This window comes from Lithobates pipiens, unplaced genomic scaffold, assembly GCF_037356315.1.
Source record: "Lithobates pipiens isolate NorthernLeopardFrog02 unplaced genomic scaffold, aLitPip1_a1.2 Scaffold_23, whole genome shotgun sequence".
NCBI classification, from domain to species: domain Eukaryota; kingdom Metazoa; phylum Chordata; class Amphibia; order Anura; family Ranidae; genus Lithobates; species Lithobates pipiens.
Window position 1 is genome coordinate 119,033,750 of NW_027507785.1, and position 20,347 is coordinate 119,054,096.

Genomic DNA, 20,347 nt, shown 5'->3' on the forward strand with positions numbered 1-20,347 from the left:
TGAAAGAAGAGGAGGGGAAGCCGGCAGTGCTGCAGGGGGGCCCAGTCAGCAGAAAGAAGGGGAACCTGGAAGAGATGGGGGTCATTTACTGGAACTAATCGCCTTTCCTCTGGTAGCAGCTAAATGCCGGTGTGTGGGAGAGGTGGAGAAGCCTCCTTTCAGCTTCTGCAGGAGAAAAGGGGGTTGGTTCCTGTAAATGCTGTAAACTCAATTTAGATTTGGTCTGATCAAAAACGAGCCGATTGGCCAGCGTGGACAACTATCAACCTTTTAGCACTGAGATATTTTATTCATGAATACAATTGGTTGCATGGTGTATTCATGAACAATTGAGTAATAATTTTCCACCCTGAGTTTGATTAAATCAAATTTAAATTGAGTGTAAGGCTCGGTTCACATAAATGCGAATTGGATGCATTTTGAACCTTATCCGATTTGCATGACATGTGAACTGAACCAGCTTTCTATGGAGTCGGTTGACATATGTCCGGGACGGCCATAGTTCATTTTTAAAAAGAGTCCTGTACTTTTTCCAGTCCGGTTCTGGTGCCATTTCAAGTAAAAATTGCACCTCAACTGGTGAACAAAACCACTTGGACTGCTTTTAAAAATTGCACTGAAACCGTCACATTTTTTGGGTGGGCGGCAAACAACCCCCACCCCCACCCGCTCACCCACTTGCAAGCCTGTTTTCCAGCCCGCTCGTAAGCCTTCTTACCCCATCCAAGTTGCGGGCAGCTTTGGCGGCTTCCCCGGCTTCTCCTCATGGCCAATCTGGTCGCCTCTCCTCCCAGCCGATCCGGTTTTAGGGCCCACTTCCTGTCCTGATTGGCTGGGAGGAGAAGCAGGAAGACAATAGCCAATGTTGATTCACTATTGTCACAAGTGGGTGGGCTCAGGACACAGTGCTCTGCGCCCCGAGCACAAACTTTTTTAAACCAATTAGCCCATCCAAGTTGCGGGCAGCTTTGTCGGCTTCCCCGGCTTCTCCTCATGGCCAATCCGGTCGCTTCTCCTCCCAGCCGATCCGGTCTCAGGGCCCACTTCCTGCCCTGATTGGCTGGGAGGAGAAGCAGGAAGACAACAGCCAATGTTGATTCACTATTGTTACAAGTGGGTGGGCTCAGGAAACAGTGCTCTGCGCCCCAAGCCCAACCATTTTTAAACCAATTAGAGCTTCTGGCTCAAATCATGTGCTTCACAAAACAAAAAAATTTGTAGAACTGTATGCATCTGGTGCCCTGCATGGAAATTAGGGACTGGCGCATAGAGATTGGGACGGGCCCTTAGGCTGCATTCACACCTATGCATTGTTAGTGCTTTTTTGCATTTTGCAGATTTGCACTACAGTCCATTTAACATGGTATCCTATGGAACACATTCTGTTGTGAAAATCTGCAAAATGCAAAAAAGCACTACAAATGCATAGGTATGGAAGTTATATCTATTTGACTGCTTTCAGAGTTGATCGTTTTGATCAAATCACCCATGGATCAGATAATAAAATCAAAGCGTGTGTGTCCACCATTGATCGATCATTTAGATTATAAGATTAAATTGTGATTAATAATTTACATTCATACATATTGATCGAAATCCACTTCCCCGTGTGTGGCATATCGATCAAACGGGTTGTGGCATATAGATTGGGACTTCCTATAAGAAGAGATCGATTTAAAAAGAAAACGATCATTTATTGAAGCATGTATGGCCACCATTAGGCTGATTGCAATGAAAAGGACACCCATTGTTGAAAGGAGACACAATAAATAAAAACACAGACGGTGCTGATACAAGAGGTGTAAATTGGGGGTGCAGACTCTCATCTGAGATGTAGTTTGATTTGAGGGGGGGTAAAAAGGGGGGGGGCTGTAAGATCTGACACCCCCCAATCCCTCCTAGAAGCTGAGTGGGGTGGTGACTTAGGACAGCAATGAGAGGAGGGACATGAAGGTTTCCAGTACAGGAGGTCCTACATGAAAGTGCTCTCCAGCAACAGCAGCAGCAGCAGCAGCGCTGGTGTCTAGGAGCTGTCCATTGTAGGAGCTGTCCGTTCCAGGAGCTGTCTATACTCGGAGCTGTCCATTTCAGCACCACGTCCTCCATCATCACTTCCATGCAGCAGCGGCGGAGGAAGCCCAGCCGACACCGCCAGCCTGGACAGCGCACAGGGGGCCTCGCACTGCTGATCCTCACCGACACCACCATGGATTGCAAAAGCCGCAGTCCGTCTCCAGCCAAAGCTTCCAGCATCCACAGGATACTTGTGCTGTAATCAACAGCAGGGGAGGAATCCCACACTCCATCAGACACACACACAACAGCAGACAACCAGAAGAGGGGAGAAGAAAAGATCTGTCAAGAGCAGAAAAAAAAAACACAAGAAAAAAAAAACCTCAGATTTTTTTTTTCCCCCTTTTTTACATGGCGCAGGCTGCAGAGCAAAAGAAGGAAAGCAGAGCCTGCATCCCTAACCCTAAAGCCTCCCCTTGCTGCCTTGGTCCTGATGCTGCTGATGGTTGGTGATGAGAAGGCTGCTGTTTTATTCCTGCCGACAAGAGATTCCCAATTAGCCATCACTTATGGAAACTGAAGATCAGAATTTTAGGAAAAGGGATTAAGAGAGATTAGAGCCTCTCTGTCTGTTAGCTGCTATCCTGTGTGTTGTCAGTCTGTCTGCACTATTTTCATATTCTTTTTTTTTTTTTTGTCCCCCCCCCCCCTTTTTTCTCCTGCAAACCTGCATTTGGACATGATCTGATGGACAACGAGCTCTCCATCCACAAACCTTCCAGGTTTACTTTTGCTATTTTTCTATTAGGATACCTCATATTTTTGGGCACTATCCACTGCTAGCTGAGACCCTCCAGGTCCCCCCCCCCTTATCTACCACCTATTCAGCTCCTGCACCCCCTACACCAGAAGACTGTTGGATGTCTATAGAATGAAGAATTATGGGTCTGTTTGATAGAGGTGTTCAGATGCTCCTGACCACTGTGGGAGCATTCGCTGCATTCAGTTTAATGACAATTGCTGTGGGCACAGACTACTGGTTATACTCCAGAGGGGTCTGCAAGAGCAAATCTATAAGTGAAAATGAAACCAGCAAAAAGAATGAAGAAGTCATGACCCATTCTGGATTGTGGAGAACATGTTGCCTTGAAGGTATTTTGGTGACTGGCTAAAAAGCCTTTTTTTTTCTTCTCTTACATTTTTTTCACCCTCCTCCTATCTTCCCTGCTCCCCTCCCTCTCCCCAGAATCAGAAAACTACATATTCCTCCATCTTATCATTTCATTTTTTTAAACAAGGGGTGGCTAGACTAAGCTAATAAACTGGAAGGGGGGGGGGGGGGGGGGGGGAGGGGGAGGGGTGATTGGAGAGAGACTGATCCACTTCCAGCGGTTCATTGTGATGATGTGAATGATAGATTTTGTTAAGATGGAAGCAGTGGGGCACAGAGTGTAGTAAAAGGTGTGTAGAATACATTACTCTGACTACATGGTGTGTGCAGTGGTGTGGGAGGCTTTTCAGCTGCACTGAGCCATGCCTTCTCAGCTATGGAGCAATGCTAAAAATGGGAGACTGCAACCATACCTGAGCAGGCTAAAGCCTCCTATGTAAAATGGATGTCAAGCATTGCTGATCAAGAAATCAATGAGAATAGATTAAGTGCTGTACAGGCCTAAAGCACCCTACTTACTCCACATCTGCAGGTAGGGGTAGGTCTGCCAATGGTGAGAGAGTAGATGTTACATAGCGCTGCATCCTTAAAGGGGTTGTCTGTTAGCATATAGCTTATTCAGCTTCTAAAGATTTTATATATATATATATATACTGATATGTTGTGAATAGTAGGTTGGGGCCTTGTGAGCTAATTGAAGATTGCGCTATGGTATCTGTGTGTGTTTGTATATATATATATATATATATATATATATATATATATATATATATATAATAATTGTTATTTTGAAAAAAAACATAAGGCCTTCCTTCCAATATCCAAATAAACAAACAGAATAAATAGAAAACCTCCTTATACAGTTGGCCTAGAGGAAGGCAAAAAAGAATCCTATAGAGCATGGTCCAGTTTGCTCCTGTGGGTCTATTTGTGTAAAGTGTGTGTTTGTATATGTTTTATATATATATATATATATATATATATATATATATATATATATATATATATATATATATAGTGCCATTTGAATGTCTCTTTTATTGCTGGTCATTACAGTATATATTCAACTGCATTGTGTTATAATGTTATAAGAGGCCTATGGCTGTTATGTTATTCCCTTTATTACTTTGCTGTGTTGCTGATAGCTGCTTCATCACTAGTAGATTGGAAACCCCTCACCCACCCTTCCTTTAACCATGTGTCCAGCCAGAAAGCCCTGCAGTGCATTGCCATGTAAGCGGAAGGGTTAAACACAGCCCACTTGAAGGGAGATGAGGACTGTGTGCCAGGCAGAGTGAGGTAACAGTATGATTAGTATAGTGGTACACAGACCACCCAGCCCCTCCCCCACCACTCCCCTTTTCAATCACTGCAGGTCAGCAATCCAGCCTTACAACACAGTAAACGCATACATACACAAAACACTGGATGAAATATGACATCTATGGGAACTGAATATACAGCATCACTTTAAAATTATTCCAAAAGATGGTACAACATTTTTCATTTTCCATAAGCAGAGGAAAAACGCCATAGAATAGATCCTCTTGCATATTCTGTCTTCGCTAAACATACAAAATGTTGTGTGAACCAGTACTCCTGTGTATGTTTATTGCTAACCTTGGCTGAGATTGGAACAGATTGCCAGCACACATGTCCACGCACATATACTAAAATACACACACTATACAGCGTATGCCAAGCACATACACACAGTACCACACACCATATGTAGGGTCCAGACCTTGCAGAGTTGCAGACACAAAATTTAGACACATATGTTCACAAATTTGCAAACAACATACCCTTTACACCTCCTACACATATACTTTTTCTCACATTGTACACATTCAGATATGGCCAGACAGCCATGAACCCAACTTGGTCCACACCGGGTGTACACTTAGACATATATATATATATATATATATATATATATATATATATATATATATATATATATATATATATATATATATATATATATATATATATATATATATATATATATATATATATATATATATATATGCTAAAGTGAACTGGAAACAGCTTCTTATATTTCATGTCACAAAATGTAAAAAAAAAAAAATGCACATATACTATACACAATAAGGTGTATGTGTCCAATGTTCTTCTTATGGCCGCAAAAAAATGAAAATGATGCTAAACAGTTTTTTTTTTTATATATATATAATTAATGAGAATAGAGACACAAAAGTCACAAACTCACATACCCACATAGGTCGAACATTACACTTACTACAAATACCAAACCACTGATAAATGTCTGTAAGCCTAGACAAATCTAAAAGGTCACTACAGCACAGGTACAGACATACGAGAGTTACACTACATATTGGGATTTAAAGGAAAGGTAAATGTGATATATATATATATATATATATATATATATATATGCAATCACACACACATGTCTTCTTAGTATAATATCATCTACACCAGCTATCAAGACAGACACACAGTCTCCAGCGCAGGCTGTCAGCCTGTGGGACATTTTGGCCCTTCCTTCTCTGGAGCTGGGCTGTGATGGGACATGCTCTGAATTGCTAAGTGTCTCCATTGAGCGATGAGAACAGTTTGACGCATTAAACACGCATAGCGCATCCGCTGAGCCTCTCCTCAGCCAAGCCAGCCTCTTAACATAATCTGCAGAGGAACATTGTACTGAATAGAATATGCCGTCCCTCCCCAGGCAGGAGAAAATCAATAGCTATGAATTCACCCTGATAGATCTGAGGGCCCCCCTCCTCCTCCTCCTCCTCCTCTTCTTCTTCTTCTTCCCTCACTCCACAGTTTACACCATCCACAACACCTCATTCCCACCTCCCTCCTTCCAGGAAACCTTTTCAATTGATGCTCGTATTTATTAGGTGTCCCCAAAGTGGCTAGTGGTTACAATTAAACATTTATAAGATGCTCATATGAATTTTTGTTTAAGCAGCCAGCTGATCCATTAGACCTTTTGCATGGCTAGCGGCTTGGGCAGCCGTTGCCTGGCGGTGAAATGGTTACTCTTCTTTTTTTCTTTTTTTTTGGAATGGTGATGGACCCGAGGAGACAGATGGAACAGTGGGGTAGTCTGGTCAGGTTACAGTTTTTGAATGATAGTCTTTGGTGGAATGAGAATGTGGATTTTTTTCAGCATTGCAGGTGTCTACATTTTAGGAGAGGAGTTAGTGGAGATGAGAGGAGCCATGCGCAATGTTCAGTTTAACTGCCTGGTTAAGAGAGGATTGTCTAATTTTCAAAGACTGCACAGGGTGTGTGTAGAGAGAAAGAGAGAGAGAGCACAAGGAAAGAGGAGGGTGAAGGAAAGAGAGGGAGGAGGGGTGGGGGGGGGGGGGGAGGCGAAAAGGGTGGGTGTGAGACAGGGGGAGGAAAAAAAAAAGAGGGAAAAGAGAAGACCTTTAGAGAGTGGGAGGACCAATGCAGAAGAGAGCAGGGAAAAAGAGATGGAGCACAAGTCCCACTTTTGTTTTTTAAATCTCCCTTTCTGTACAGAGAACCATGAACAGGCCTGTACATCATAAAGCATCACTGGCACTAGACCTTCATATTATATTAAGGTCACTGCACCCAGGCTATTTGGCTATAAGCATTTCTACTTAGCTGGCGCTTTTATATCTGTATACTGATGGTCAGTCAAGTGAGCCACCGCCATCAATTGCAGATATGTAAACACGAGTAAACTGAAATTCCCCCCAAAAAAGTCTGTATCTCATATATATATATATATATATATATATATATATATATCTACATCTATTTATAGATATAGATATATATTTACAAAGTCATAACACCGTCAACGCTTCTAAGACTACCTATAGACAGGCAGATCCTATAGGTAATTATTTCATATGCCCATCCTCTAAGCCCATCTTGTCGAATGAAAAAGAATGATGCTCCTGATTCATGCAGTATCGCAAGCCGTGGGTAAAAAACATCTTCTCCCATTGGAAAGGAAATAATCGTAGGTTGACCTCAAGAGATTTTCCAACATGCTGGAAAATCTAAATCAACCCAGGGCTCAGCACCTGTCATATACATACAATATGCGACAGTCGCAAGCAATGCTTAGATCACATACATAAACACTATTGGGCTATCGGAAAGTGAATGTCATAACACCACATGATATGGCTAACAGGCAACTCAGCAATATGGCTTTTCAGTTGAATAATTCAATATCTGCAGCAGCAGGGCTATAGATGTTACAGACCTAGTAAGAAGTGGTTATAAGAGGGCTCAAATCATAGGCGAAGCAGAGGGAACACTGTTATAATAATTTACAGATGAAGGCTGAGATGTAAGGGGGTGAGCTTCACTGAGGGCTTTGAAGGTCAAAGACAGAGCTTTGCATCTTATTCTCTGAGATAGAAGATACCAGTGTAGGTATTTGTATTATGCTGGTAGCTGTTGTATAAAGGAGTCTGCTGGCAGGGCTTTAGATTAATTGCGGTGCAGATAATCAATTGCAGAAGCAATCAAGGAAAGGATATGATGAGTAAATTAATATCTTGATTTCATTTTTATAATAACTGAAAAATTGCATAGTGGAGGCAGCGGGACTCTGAAGACTAAAGGTGAACATTAAATATGTTAAGGTCACCTCTAGGCATCAGGCTTTATATACTGAATGCATAAAGAGATCAGTGATCATATCCTTATTGTTTTTGAGTTTTGTATATGCTAGAAAACAGCCAGTGTGTTAAATGAGTCTATATGTGTTCCAGTTTTGGTAAGAACAGAGAGGGAAAACCTTTGCTCTCAGATGTCATAGTGGTTATATCTTTCACTGAATGCAGTGTTTTTTTTATTCTTATTTATTCCAAACAATCTATGATACATAAAGAGGTTTCCATGAAAAAAGGAAAGCCTGTCTTTGAATGGGACTCTTTCCTTTGGAAACCAGGGGTCTCTGCTTCTTTAGACAATAACAAGACTCCATCCTGTAGTAGAGAAAATATGTGAACAACACATTGAGGGTTATATACTAAAACTGGGGAGTTCAGATCTGTATAGAAACCAATAAGCTTCCAGGTTTTATTGTCAAAGCTTCATTGAACCATCTGAAGTGAGAAGCTGATTGGCTGCCATGCACAGCTGCACCAAATTCTGAGTGTTCCAGTTTTAGTAAATGAGTTGTTTTTATGGGTACTTAGTAGGATTTCATTTATCAATGTACATTGCATATATATTGTAGATTCAACAGAATGAATGGTATGTTTGGGTTTCTAGACCAGCCTTTCTCAATCAGAGTTCCATTGAACCCTAAAGTTCCTACAGAGCTTGCTAGGGGTTGCTTGAGCAATGAACAATTTCTACCCCTCAGATAAAAAAACAGTGACACCAATGATCTTTTGGGGAGATTTCTTCCCACTGACCACAAATGTAAGGAACACTCCTCTCACTGACCATCATGCTAATAATCAGTGAGGTGTTGATATAGTCATTTTTAGCAGGAATAACTAGAGACTTTATTATTTCATGGGCTCCTCTATGTTGAAAAGATGATTTTTTTTAGATGATTATCATCCCGTGGGTACTTAAAAAAAAAATCTATGTTAGTACACAATAAACAGCATAATATTTAAAATTATACTGCCGTCAAAACAAAATCCGAAGCTGCCCATCTATGGGTCATATATTTTTGTTCAGCTGGCGAGCTGAATGAAAAAAAGAAACAACAAATTCCTCCATCCATGCAAGCGGGGCAAATGGAGAAATCCCCCCACCAGGACATTCTAACAGCTAGACTGATTGGCTGCAGCCACTGATCAAAAAAGTTTTCTAATGATTGACTTCTGTCAAGTGTGGGTGGCTACACACTGATCGAAATTCAGCCAGTCCCTGCTGAAGCGGCAGAATTTCGAGTCCTGCTTTCTTTTACCTCTTATGTGGTGATCCTGGAACACTTCTGCTGGTGATGCCGGAACACCCTCCTTGATGCCATTACTAAGAATTCACAAAAAGCAATAAGATTCAAATCTTCCTTGCAAGTCTGAATGTGATTGGAGATGCAAAAAGCACAGAGGGAGGACATTACACAGTAGAGGATTCAGGACGTACCCTCTCTGAAGCTGGATTTGCTTATTCTGTTAGAGATTGCATAAAAGCTAAATCAAGGTAAATTGAGGTAACATTCTGATTTTGGCAAAGGTGAAATGTTTACTGGACAGCATAGGCACCTCACTGATTGCTTTTAAAGAACAGTTGGACATTCAAGTACAATCTGATTGTCTTATGGGTATCTCTTGGCTCACCCCTGCAGCTCTAAAAAAAAAGGAACAATTACATGAGTGTTCCTATTAAGACAGTGGATCAGGAACAATGTGGTATACAAACTTTCTTGTACCTTTGTATCCTGGGGAAAGCAATAGACATCACACAAGGTTTTCAAATGAAGCACAGCTATGAGAGAGTGTCAAAGACTGCCCCACAGACATTAGACCATAACCTTATGTGGCTAAAAATGGCTTGATGGGCAATTTTATTTATTACAGGCATTTATATAATGCAAACAATTTACACAAAACTTTGAATACCATTTATTCACATCACTCCTGTCCTCAAGGAACTTATAATCTTAGGTATCTTTCTCACAAACATACATACATACATACAATGCATGCACACTCATGGTTCATTTTTACAAGGAGCCACTTACCTACTAGCAGGACGAAAACAGAGTACCCAGAGTAAACCTCTGCAAGCACAGGAAAAATGTGAAAACTCTATGCAGAAAGTGTTCTGACCAGAAGTAGAACCACAGACCCCAGCACTGCAAGGCAGAAGTGCTAACCACTAGGCCTCGGTGCTGATCAGTTTTAGAGCTGATTTTTTAAAAGTATTATTTTCTACTTAAACTTAAACGTAAACTTCAAATATCACATTTTACTGGTTGAAATAGATGGACTTGTGTCTTTTTTTCAACCTACCTATGTAACTATGGGTTTGATTTACTAAAGACAAATAGACTGTGCACTTTGCAAAGTGCACTTGCACTCTGCAAGAGCAGGCTCCAATGTTTAGTAAATGAGCAGAAGATCCAATGATGTGCAAGCAAAAATGCTGTTTGTTTTTATTTTCCTTGGGCATAATTGGGTATTCTTTGGAGAGTGAAGCCTTACCTCATTTACTAAGTCCTGAGCAACTGCACTTTGCAAAGTGCACAGTCTATTTGCCATTAGTAAATCAACCCCTATGATTCCAGAGTTATGGTATTTAAAAAAAAATTAAATGTTTACATAAACTAAATATCTTTTTCTCTTTAGTGTACCCCCCCCCCCCTCCCCGGACCCTATTTAATCTGAAACATAACAAAGCATAGGGGGGCATGTGCAACACCATAAGCCTCTGAGTTTGAAACAATGCCCACTTTTCGATCGTGCCTTAAGGTGTTCTTTGTAAGCCCTTCAAGATCTACCTCCTAATTATTTGCAAATGTCAACTATGTGAAAGTACAGGTTTTTGTTAGGGCAGGGGTAGGCAACCCGGGGCCCCCCAGCTGTTGTGGAACTACATTTCCCATGAGGCGTTGCAAGGCTGGCAGTTACAAATACTCCCAGAGGCATGATGGAACTTGTAGTTCTGCAACAGCTGGAGGGCCCCAAGTTGCCTACCTACCTGCCTTAGGGTATACAGTGGTGGATTGCATGGCACGGTGGGAGCATTGGAACAGTAAGAACAGGCACCTTATGGAACCTCAGTGCCTCTTACAAAGCATGCTTTTTACTTTGCTAAACTTGTATTGCTCACAGGTAGGGGGTGAGTAAAGTATTAGACCATGTTTTCAGGTTGGGATGCCTAAGGTCTGTTGCACACAGGAGTAAAAAATGCTTTTTACTGATCTAAAATGAGATGCATTGTTGTCTATGGGACACAGCTGTGTAAAGATCAGTAATACAGTGTTGAGTACAGAGCAGTAAAACAAAAATAGAAAATTTTACATTTGGGTGCAGTAATTTACTTGCGTATTTACTCGTTTAATGGTTATGCGAGTGAGTTATAAGTGAGTATATTACAATACTGGCAATCAAGAAAAATTTTACTCTAGGTCTTTAGATGCAATTTTTGTCCCCTTGCTCGTGGGCATCAATAAACATCAATAAATTATGACACTTGTGTGCAAGGGGCCTTAATCGGTATTAAACCCTAAACCAAAAATATAATATATTACCAATCATTAGACGTGGTGGCTGTATTCGTCTTATTTTTTTAGGCCTTTTCCCTCTGTGTCCACCTGGTGATCTGGCCAGTAACCCATCTCCTATATTAGAGATGCCCCCACTCTGGATTAATGAGCACAGTGACACCTTTTGACAGCAGTTTTGTCAGTCTGGGGGCAGGGTAAATTTTTAAACTGCAATAGAAGAAATGTTTGCTTTTGGGTTTAGTACCGCTTTAGTGCCAATTCCCATCTGCTCATTGGTGATGTGATGCAGCTACGTTAAAAAAAAAAAAAGTTGTGCTTGCTGCATCTTTGATACGTTTTCCATCAAAATACATGTTATATGTTATACAGATGTAATTAGTAATGTGACTAAAACTCACGAGGCAAGGAGCAGGTGTGAGTAACACCTCAGAACTGTTTGTTTTTGGTGCAGAATGCGATTTTCTGAGTACTAATACGACAGGCCAAAATACCATGCTGTCAAGGGCAGAGAGAGTTAGTTTGAAGTCCATTATAGGCAAAAAGGAAAAAATACTATGCTGCAGTCTGTCTTTTAATGCATCCTCTCTGTAACATAGTTTTCGTACTAGCTGATCCTGCCAACAGATCCGTAAATTTTTCACTTTATTTGAAAAGACCCTGCAGGTAAAAGCGCAGGAAAATCAAGTATTTTAAATGCTTACTTGCAGTGTTTTTCATTTCCATAAATTATTAGGTAGCTGTTGGAGCAAGAACAAAGGGGAATAATAGAAAATGTCACTTGAGCGACAGTTCTGAGACTACTGGGGGTCCTGACATTAAATCCAAGATGGTGGCACCAGCAGCAGTCTCTGGGCTTTGGAATGACTACACAGGAGAGGCTTTTACAAGTAAATAACATACATAAAATATGTTTAATGCACATATACTAGGGGAAGATTTTTGTTGAAATGAATGGTCTGGCAAAAGGATCTCTATATTTAGGTAGAACTATAAGGCCTCATGCATACTGGACATTTTTACAGCTGCTGTTTTTGGCTTCAGGTGTTTTTTTCTGCAGCCAGTAAACTCCCCAGCATGTTATCCTATGTATCCATGCATATATAGGCTTTTATCAGCATTTTTTGGCTGGGGCGTATTCTGGCTGAAAAGAACTAGTGGGTTTTAAGAGGAGTTGAAAGCGCTCTAACTCTGATAAAAGCTGGAAAAACTCAAAAAAATCTGAAAACGTGGCTATTCAGCATCTATCATAAGCTTTTGTGGGAGTATAGTTTTGCTAAAAATAAAAAAGCTAAAAAACGCCGAAAAACGTTACTGCAAAAACGCTGAAAAAGGAATTCTACATCTATAGCTTTCTACAGCTAACGCTACTGGCGTTTTTATAACATCCAGTGTGCATGAAGCCTAATTTTAGACTGCAGCTGCAGCAACAGTTGTTTATTCTCTTGGAATAAAGGTTTGAACAATCAGAGCCAGTTCACACAGGGGCAGCACAACTTGCAGCGACCTGCACACGACTCCAGCGGCGGCTTGCAAAATGACTTCTGTATAGAAGTCAATGCAAGTCACCTGAAGTCGCCCCAATAGTAGTACAGGAACCCTTTTCTAAGTCAGAGGGACGCAAGTTCCATAGTTACAGAACGGGACGCGACTTGTCAGGCAGCTAAGTCGCCTGACAAGTCACCTTGTGTGAACTGGCTCTATGGCCTCATGCACACTGGATGTTTTTACAACTGCTTCTAGGTCGCTTCTGACATTTTCTTTCCTGCCTCTCCATGTTAGCCTATGTGACCATGCATACATATGCTTTTAGCAGCGTTTAGCGGCAGGAGATTTTAGAGATGGGGAAAAAGCCCACTGCCAGTGTGTTTAGGAACAGCAGAGTTTGGGCAGAAAAAATGTTTGAAGCTACTAGCAGCTGTTAACAGCTTCTAAAAGCTATTAAATATTGGTGCTTGGTGCATTTTAATGACCAGAATAAATTATTTACTCTGGCCAATGAAATGAATTAACGCTCAAGAGCTTGATGCCTGTAAAAGCTCCTAAAAGCTTGTAAAAGCTTAAGACACTTTTACACGCTCCATGCATTTTTTCTGCAAAAACGCTGCTGACTTCTAGGAGAGCTAAATAAACATCCCGTGTGCATGAGGCCTAAAAATAAAGGCACACCATTTAGGCACCATTGTCCATATAATAGCTTGTCCCAACCTATGTAATGTTCACCATCACTGGATAACGAGATTCACAAGCAGAGGTGAAAAAAATTATCAATAAAGGCATGTGAAATAAAAAAGGAATTCATAAACTGAATATTATCATTAACCTTAAATTGGTTGTAAATCTTTTTTTTTTTTTTTTTCTAAAATAACAAACATGTTATACTTACCCGTTCTGTGCAATTACATTGCACAGAGCTGCCCCAAACCTTCTCCTCTGGGGTCCCCCCACCAGAGCTATAGGATCCTCTTCTCCACCACTCACCACCAGTGCACCACGCTAGGAAGCCACTTCCTTTGGTAGCAAACCTACAGGTTCAGCCCCAGAGTCGGGTTGTGTGAGTCTCTAGACACACAGCGCAGCTCGGCCTCACTCCATGCTCCCTCCCTACAACCCTACAAGATTTGATTGACATCAGCAAGAGCCAATGGCTCCTGCTGTTCTCCCTGTGTCCCGTGAGAAGAGAGAGAGAGGGAGAGAGAAGTGTTGTTGCACTCAGGCACAGTGCTGGATCAAAAAAGGATTGGTAAATACTTATGTAGGTGAGAGGGCGATACAGATACTGGGTAATTTTTTACCTTAATGCAGGGAATGTTTTAAGGTAAAAATGTCCTGCCATTAGAACCACTTTTGTTCTTTAAAATGGGTCTTTAAAGAGGAAGTAAACCCTGATGGGTTTACTTCCTCTTTTTTTCCCTGCAAAGGTAAAGCATAATGGACTACTATGCATCGCATAGTAGCTCATTATGTGTCACTTACCTGACACAGGAGCCAGCGAAGTCGCCGCTGTCACCTGTAGTCCGCCGCATCCATCTTGGTTGTGGCGTCTCTCGCAGCTCCGACGAATGACAGCGGAGAAGCCGCGATGACGTCACTCCCGCGCATGCGCACGGGAGTCGCGTCTCGGAGCTCCGACGCTGCCATTCGCCGGAGCCGCGATGACGTCACTCCCGCGCATGCGCACGGGAGTAGACAAATTTGGCAAATCCATTCTTGGACTTGCCGCATTTAGTGCGCCTGCGCGCCGCTGTCTACGGCGCATGCGCCGTAGACAGCGGTGCCCATTTTCGGGCAAATATCTCCTAAACCATATAGGTTTAGGAGATATTACTTGGACCTACAGGTAAGCCTTAATCTAGGCTTACCTGTAGGTCAAAGTTGTTTGGAAGGGTTTACTTCCATTTTAAATTCCACTGATAAGGGTTATATTTAAATTGTACAACTCCGTAAAAATGTTTGGCAACAGGGACACTGGACATTAGAATCAGATGTTGCATATGCTGACAGTTGCACTCAATGTACAACTTTAAGCTCGATATGGATGATGTAATTTTCTTTCCTGCAACCACGGGTTGCAGGAAAGAAAGTCGCTCAGTTCCCCATAAACACAGACAGTGTTAATGGGGGAATCCCTCCTACAAGGCTGTTTTGTTCAATGGATTGACTTGGGAACAATCGGCCTGCCCATACATGGTTTGAATCTCGTCCGCTCCTCGCTGAATTTTGTTCTTTACTCGAGTCATCTTTTGCCAGCTAAATTAGATATACTGTATAATCCTTACGGCCATGTTTTGTGTGCTCAACATATACCACATGGCAGCACTGATGTCCCTGTGAAGCAGTTGACTATTAGGCAGGATATACAGAATAGGCACTAGATGTTCAAGATTGATCTACCTGGGATTTATGTTGCAAACTGAGCACTGCCAAAATTATTATTGTCAACCGAAACCATACCCTCTAATTTCTGTCAATAAAATAGGTCTATAATGGCATGATCCAATGTAAAATGCAGACCATGTAGCACAAAAATGTCTTACAGAGAATTAGTACAGAGAAAAATTCCCAAAACTGTGTGTCATAGACAGTGGCAAAGGAGCAGGTCTAGCAAATTAGTTGCAATTGCATCTGTTCCTCCGCTAAGGGAAGCTCAGAAAACGTATCAAGCCCTATTCAAACATGCTCTCCCTCACCTTGAGGAATTATGCAATTATATTGCTTAGGTGCAGTCTTTCTTAACCAGAGTTCAGTGAAATCTTAGCGTTCCTTCCAAAACTGCTAGGGGCTTCTTGAGCAGTGGCAGATTGGTCTCCTGCTCAAAGGTGCCTGCTAAGTTCCAGGCCCAACGTCATTTAGCAGACCTTCCTGAGCCCATCCTGTCATCTCTAATTAAGTATATTTGCACCAATGTTCTTTTTAGCTGTCTTTACTGTAGCTTTTTTTTAGCTGACCATCAGAGGCACTATACAGATTTTCAATGTAAGGGGCATTTTTTCCACCGACTATCAGTATTAGGTGGCCATTTCCCACCTGACCACAAATCCAAGGGTGCTCTGCTACAACTGACCACTAAAATATTGGGGCTTTCTCCCACTGACCACCAATGAAAGGTGGCACTTTATTGACCAGCAATGTAAGAACACCACAATTTCCACTGTCTAGAGATGCTTTCTGTCCTAGTCAAAAATATCAAGTATGGCATGTCCTTTATTTTATTTTTATATCTAGAACTTATTGATCACCGAGCTGTAGATATAATAATTGCTACAGAGGTTCCTTGAGACCTGAAAATTTTATTTATTTTTATTTTATTTTATAGATTTTTGTATGGTAAAAAGTTCAGAAAGGCTGTTTTGATGTATCTCAAGGGCAAGCTTCTGGTGGTAATTGATGGAGTACTGTTTACTCCTATTCTCCTGTAACTAAATGTAAATTAGAGGTGGTGGAGGTCTGGAGAAGAGGTGAGGTGGTGGAGGATCCATGGTTTTAGGTACAGGAAGTATTGAGGTGGGGAATGTTAGCTTTGAGGAAGGAGTTTATATTTCAGGAGTAAAGTAGTGAGTATGAGATTAAAACTCCAAAGCCCCTATTAGTATCTAGTACCACAGTTCTGGTCAAACTACAACAGTGAACATTGATATAGCATGTTTGGTCAATTTTTGCATCACAAACTCCTAAATACGTTCTCATGTGGGCTGTTTGTATGATTGTATTCAATTAACTTGTGTCAGTATTAATGGGATACCATCACAATAAATGCTTTTCTACTTATTGAAAATCTTGAGGTTATACCTTGCCTGAAGAAATGCCTGACCACTTCTCAAGGCTTAATGCTCAGCTTTGAGGTTTGCAAGCCCTAGATATAATGGATGAAGTCAGCCTTACAAGTGACTGTTCATCCTGCATGCTGATCTTGCATTATCTGTGCTTTTTTTTTTTTTTTCCTTACTGGATCAATAATCAGCCTTGCAGAACAACCAGCAAATAAAGGGAAAAAAAACAGAACAAAAATGATTAAGTATGAAACTATTTATGTTACATTGCTGCTCAAAGCCTAAGCTTGTTTAGGCCTTACTATGCATGTCATGCTTCAGTGATGTCAGTTGTTATTAATCAATTCGTAGGCTTTGTGCCTTATTGATGTCATGAGCAACCAGTAAATGGATGGACCAAATTCTCATGAATATTGAATTAGCCCACAAAATGACTGTGAATGTAGAGTGGTTCACAGCTGCAGATACTGCCATTTAATTTTCTAAAACACTTTTGTAGCCAGAGCTTAACCTGAACATTTAAAAGCCTCTGTAATAAATAGATAGATCATGTTAGTTGGTCCTTGGGCTGCCTATCAGATTTGCAGGAGGTATGCACAGACCTTATAGGCAGGATGAGCAGTTATGACTATGTAAACTGTCAGCAACTTACAGCAGGGTATACAGCGTGCTGGATAACCCACGCTATGAGGTCACTGTGCGACAATGTCCAAAATCCCAGGAGGACTGTCCCACAAGATCCAGGCACTTGACAACTATGACTTCTTAGGTTACTGAGGCCTACTGTGCCTCATGGTAAATGTATGCCTGAATGTACTGATCTAGGGGAAACAATATAGCTGGCCATATACATGGCAATTTTCAGTCAACTTCAACCACTTTCAAACTATTAGGAATCACAAATACAATCTAAGTAATTGAGAAACAAAGCAATATACCTGCCATGAGTTCAACCAAGCCAGACGTTGAACAGTTGTAAAATCAAAACTGGGCAATAAATTACAGTTTCGTTACAGTTTATTGAAAGATCGAATTAAAATTAAATTGAACAAAAAAAAACTATGGCAGTTGCATCGAAAAAAACATTCGATTATTCTGCTGCATTTGGTGGGATAATTTAAATCTCATTTCCTGAGAGTAGATTTAAACCACTCTATTTTTTTAAACTGCTAGGTTATTTCGACATAAAATTAAATGAAACCTTCAATTGATCTATAAAGTTGCCACTTTTATAGCTTAAGAATGGTCTGGAAAAAAGTCCTTTTTGCATGACTGATTTTTTACTCTAACCCCACCCCCAGGTTAGCCAAAGGAATGTTACACAGGTTGCGCTGTGCCCACAGACGTATAATCATACCTGATCTGAAGGAGATTGTACAGTCAGATTATGAGATGTATGATTAGCTTCAGATTTCAGGGGAAAAACATAGGGTAGCAACAGACAGAACATAGGACCAGTTAAACATAAAAGCCGCATGGGCCCCCTGGAGCATAGGGCTGGGTCGAAAATTGTGACCTCTGCAACCCCTGTGGTACGACCCTGGTACTGATACTGGAAATCACAGACTGTTACAGAAGACCTATCAAATTACCACAGTTTTCATGAATCTTAAAGGACAAGTTTGCTTAAAAAATAATAAATGCACATGTTTTGCAGGTAAAAAAAAAATAATTAGCATTTATTTATTTATTCTTAGGAACCTGCAGAGCATTGTAACTGCAATCAGCAATTTGCAGATGCAATGTCAGGCTCCTACAGACAACTAATTGTTACAGTGGGTCCAGGGGATTGGAATGGGAAGAGCAGAGAGAGGTGCACAGTAATATGTTACACCCTAATTACAGGTGTAACATGTAACATTAGATGTATACAGGGCTGGTGCAAGAATTTTTGACACCCTAGGCAAAATCTCATTTTGCCGCCCCCCCCCCCCCCCCCACTTTGGTTCCGCCCGTGACCCTGTAACACATGTGACTTGGGGAGGGGAGAGAGGGGGACTGAGAGGGGGCTGAAAGAGAGGGATGCTGTGAGAGAGGGGGGGTTGAGATAGTGGGGGCTGAGAGAGGAAGTGCTGGCTAAGAATGGAGGGAGGGCTAAAGAGGGGGGTAGAGAGATGGGTGGGCTGAGAGAGAGGGGGGTTAAGAGAGTGGGGGCTGAGAGGGGGGCTGATAGAGAATGGGGGGATGAGAGAATAGGGAGGTCTGAGAGAAAAGAGAGGGGGCTTAGAGAAAGTGGGGCTGAGAGAATAGGGTGTGCTGAGAGAGTGGGGCTGAGAGAAAAAGGAGGGCTGGAAGAGAAGGGGGGGCTTAGAGAGAGGGGACTGAGAGAATAGGGAGGGCTGAGAGAGGGGGGATGGCTGAGAGAGAGAGGGGGGCTGAGAATATAAGGATGGCTAAGAGAGGGGGTGGCTGAGAGAGAAGGAGGGGCTGATCGAGGGAGGAGGGCTAAGAGGAGGGGAGGACTGAGAGGGGAGGGGCTGAGAGAGAGGGGGCTGAGAAAGAAGGGAGGGGGCTTAGAGAAAGGGAGGCTTGGAGAGAAGGGAGGGGGCTTGGAGAGAGGGGGGCTGAGAGAAAAGGGGGTACTGAGAGAGTAGGGAGGGGGCAGAGAGAGAAGGGAGGGGGCTTGGAGAAAGAGGGAGCTGAGAGAGAAGGGAGGGGGGCTGAGGGCGAGGGGGGCTGGGAGAGGGGGGGCTTAGAGAGAGGGGGAGCTGAGAGAGAAGGAAGGGGGGCTGAGAGAGCGGGGAGGACTTGGAGAGAGGGGGAGCTGAGAGAGAAGGAAGGGGGCTGAGAGGGGGAGGGCCAAGAGAGGTGGGCTGAGAGCGAGGGGGGAGGGTTGAGAGAGGGGTAGGGGGCGGGCTGAGAGAGAGGGGGGAGGGCTGAGAGAGGAAGGAGGGCTGAGAGAGAAGGGGGAGGGGGCGCTGAGAGAGAATGGAGGGGGGCTGAGAGAGGGGGAGGGCTGAGAGAGAGGGGGAGGGCTGAGAGAGAAGGGAGAGGGGCTTAGAGAGAGGGAGGGAGAGTTGGGGGAAGATGAGAGACCCCTAGCCCTGCTCCTGCAGTCCCACCTCTGTCCCAGTCTTTGTCTGCAGGTGTGCATGATGACAGAGAGTACCTTCCATAACATGATGCCAGTCTCCTGCTTTTATCCGTCCAGTTCCAGTGGCTCCCGCAGCAGCCTGTGCCTCCTGCCCCTCGTCTGTGACAGCTCTGTGCCCCCAGTGAGCGGCGAGCCTGTCCTCCAGATTCGTGCCTCACATCAGAGAGTGGAGAGGAATTTGGAACAGTCCATGCTCTGGAAGCATGGGGTACGCTGCGCCTGGGGGAGGCGGGGTCAGGGGGCGAGGTCAAAGAGGAGGCGGTGCCACGGTGGAGCTCTTCTCCAGAGTCCCGGGCTCTCTGGCTTATCTGCCCTCGGCCAGCCCCTCGCTTTTCACTGGCATGTAGCAATGGATGCCCGGTCACCCCCACATCTCCCCAACGTCACACGTCAGAGAGCGCCCTGGGGATTGCTGGACATATGACACTCGCTGCGCTGGCTGATAGAAGAGCAGAGGGGGGATTACTGTCTGGACTGGGAACACATAAGGGCGGAGAGTCAGGGCTGCTTGATATGACTCTATGGAGGACAGTGCGGGAATAAAATAGCCAGCGGCCAGGCGCCCTAGGTAGCAGTGCGCCCTAGGCGGTTGCCTAATCCGCCTAGTGGTAGCACCGGCC

The 20,347-nt window shown here is 42.9% G+C and overlaps 1 protein-coding gene across 2 annotated transcripts in view; it reads left to right on the forward strand.

Moving 5' to 3' along the window:
* Positions 1-1,954: 1,954 nt before the first annotated feature.
* CACNG2 (calcium voltage-gated channel auxiliary subunit gamma 2) overlaps positions 1,955-20,347 on the forward strand; it is a 287,473-nt gene continuing 269,080 nt past the window's right edge. For both annotated transcript variants that reach the window (XM_077452262.1, XM_077452263.1), the window contains exon 1: positions 1,955-3,165. In XM_077452262.1, coding sequence (XP_077308388.1) covers positions 2,955-3,165 — 211 coding nt within the window. In that variant the 5' untranslated portion in view covers positions 1,955-2,954. The remainder of the gene's footprint in view (positions 3,166-20,347) is intronic.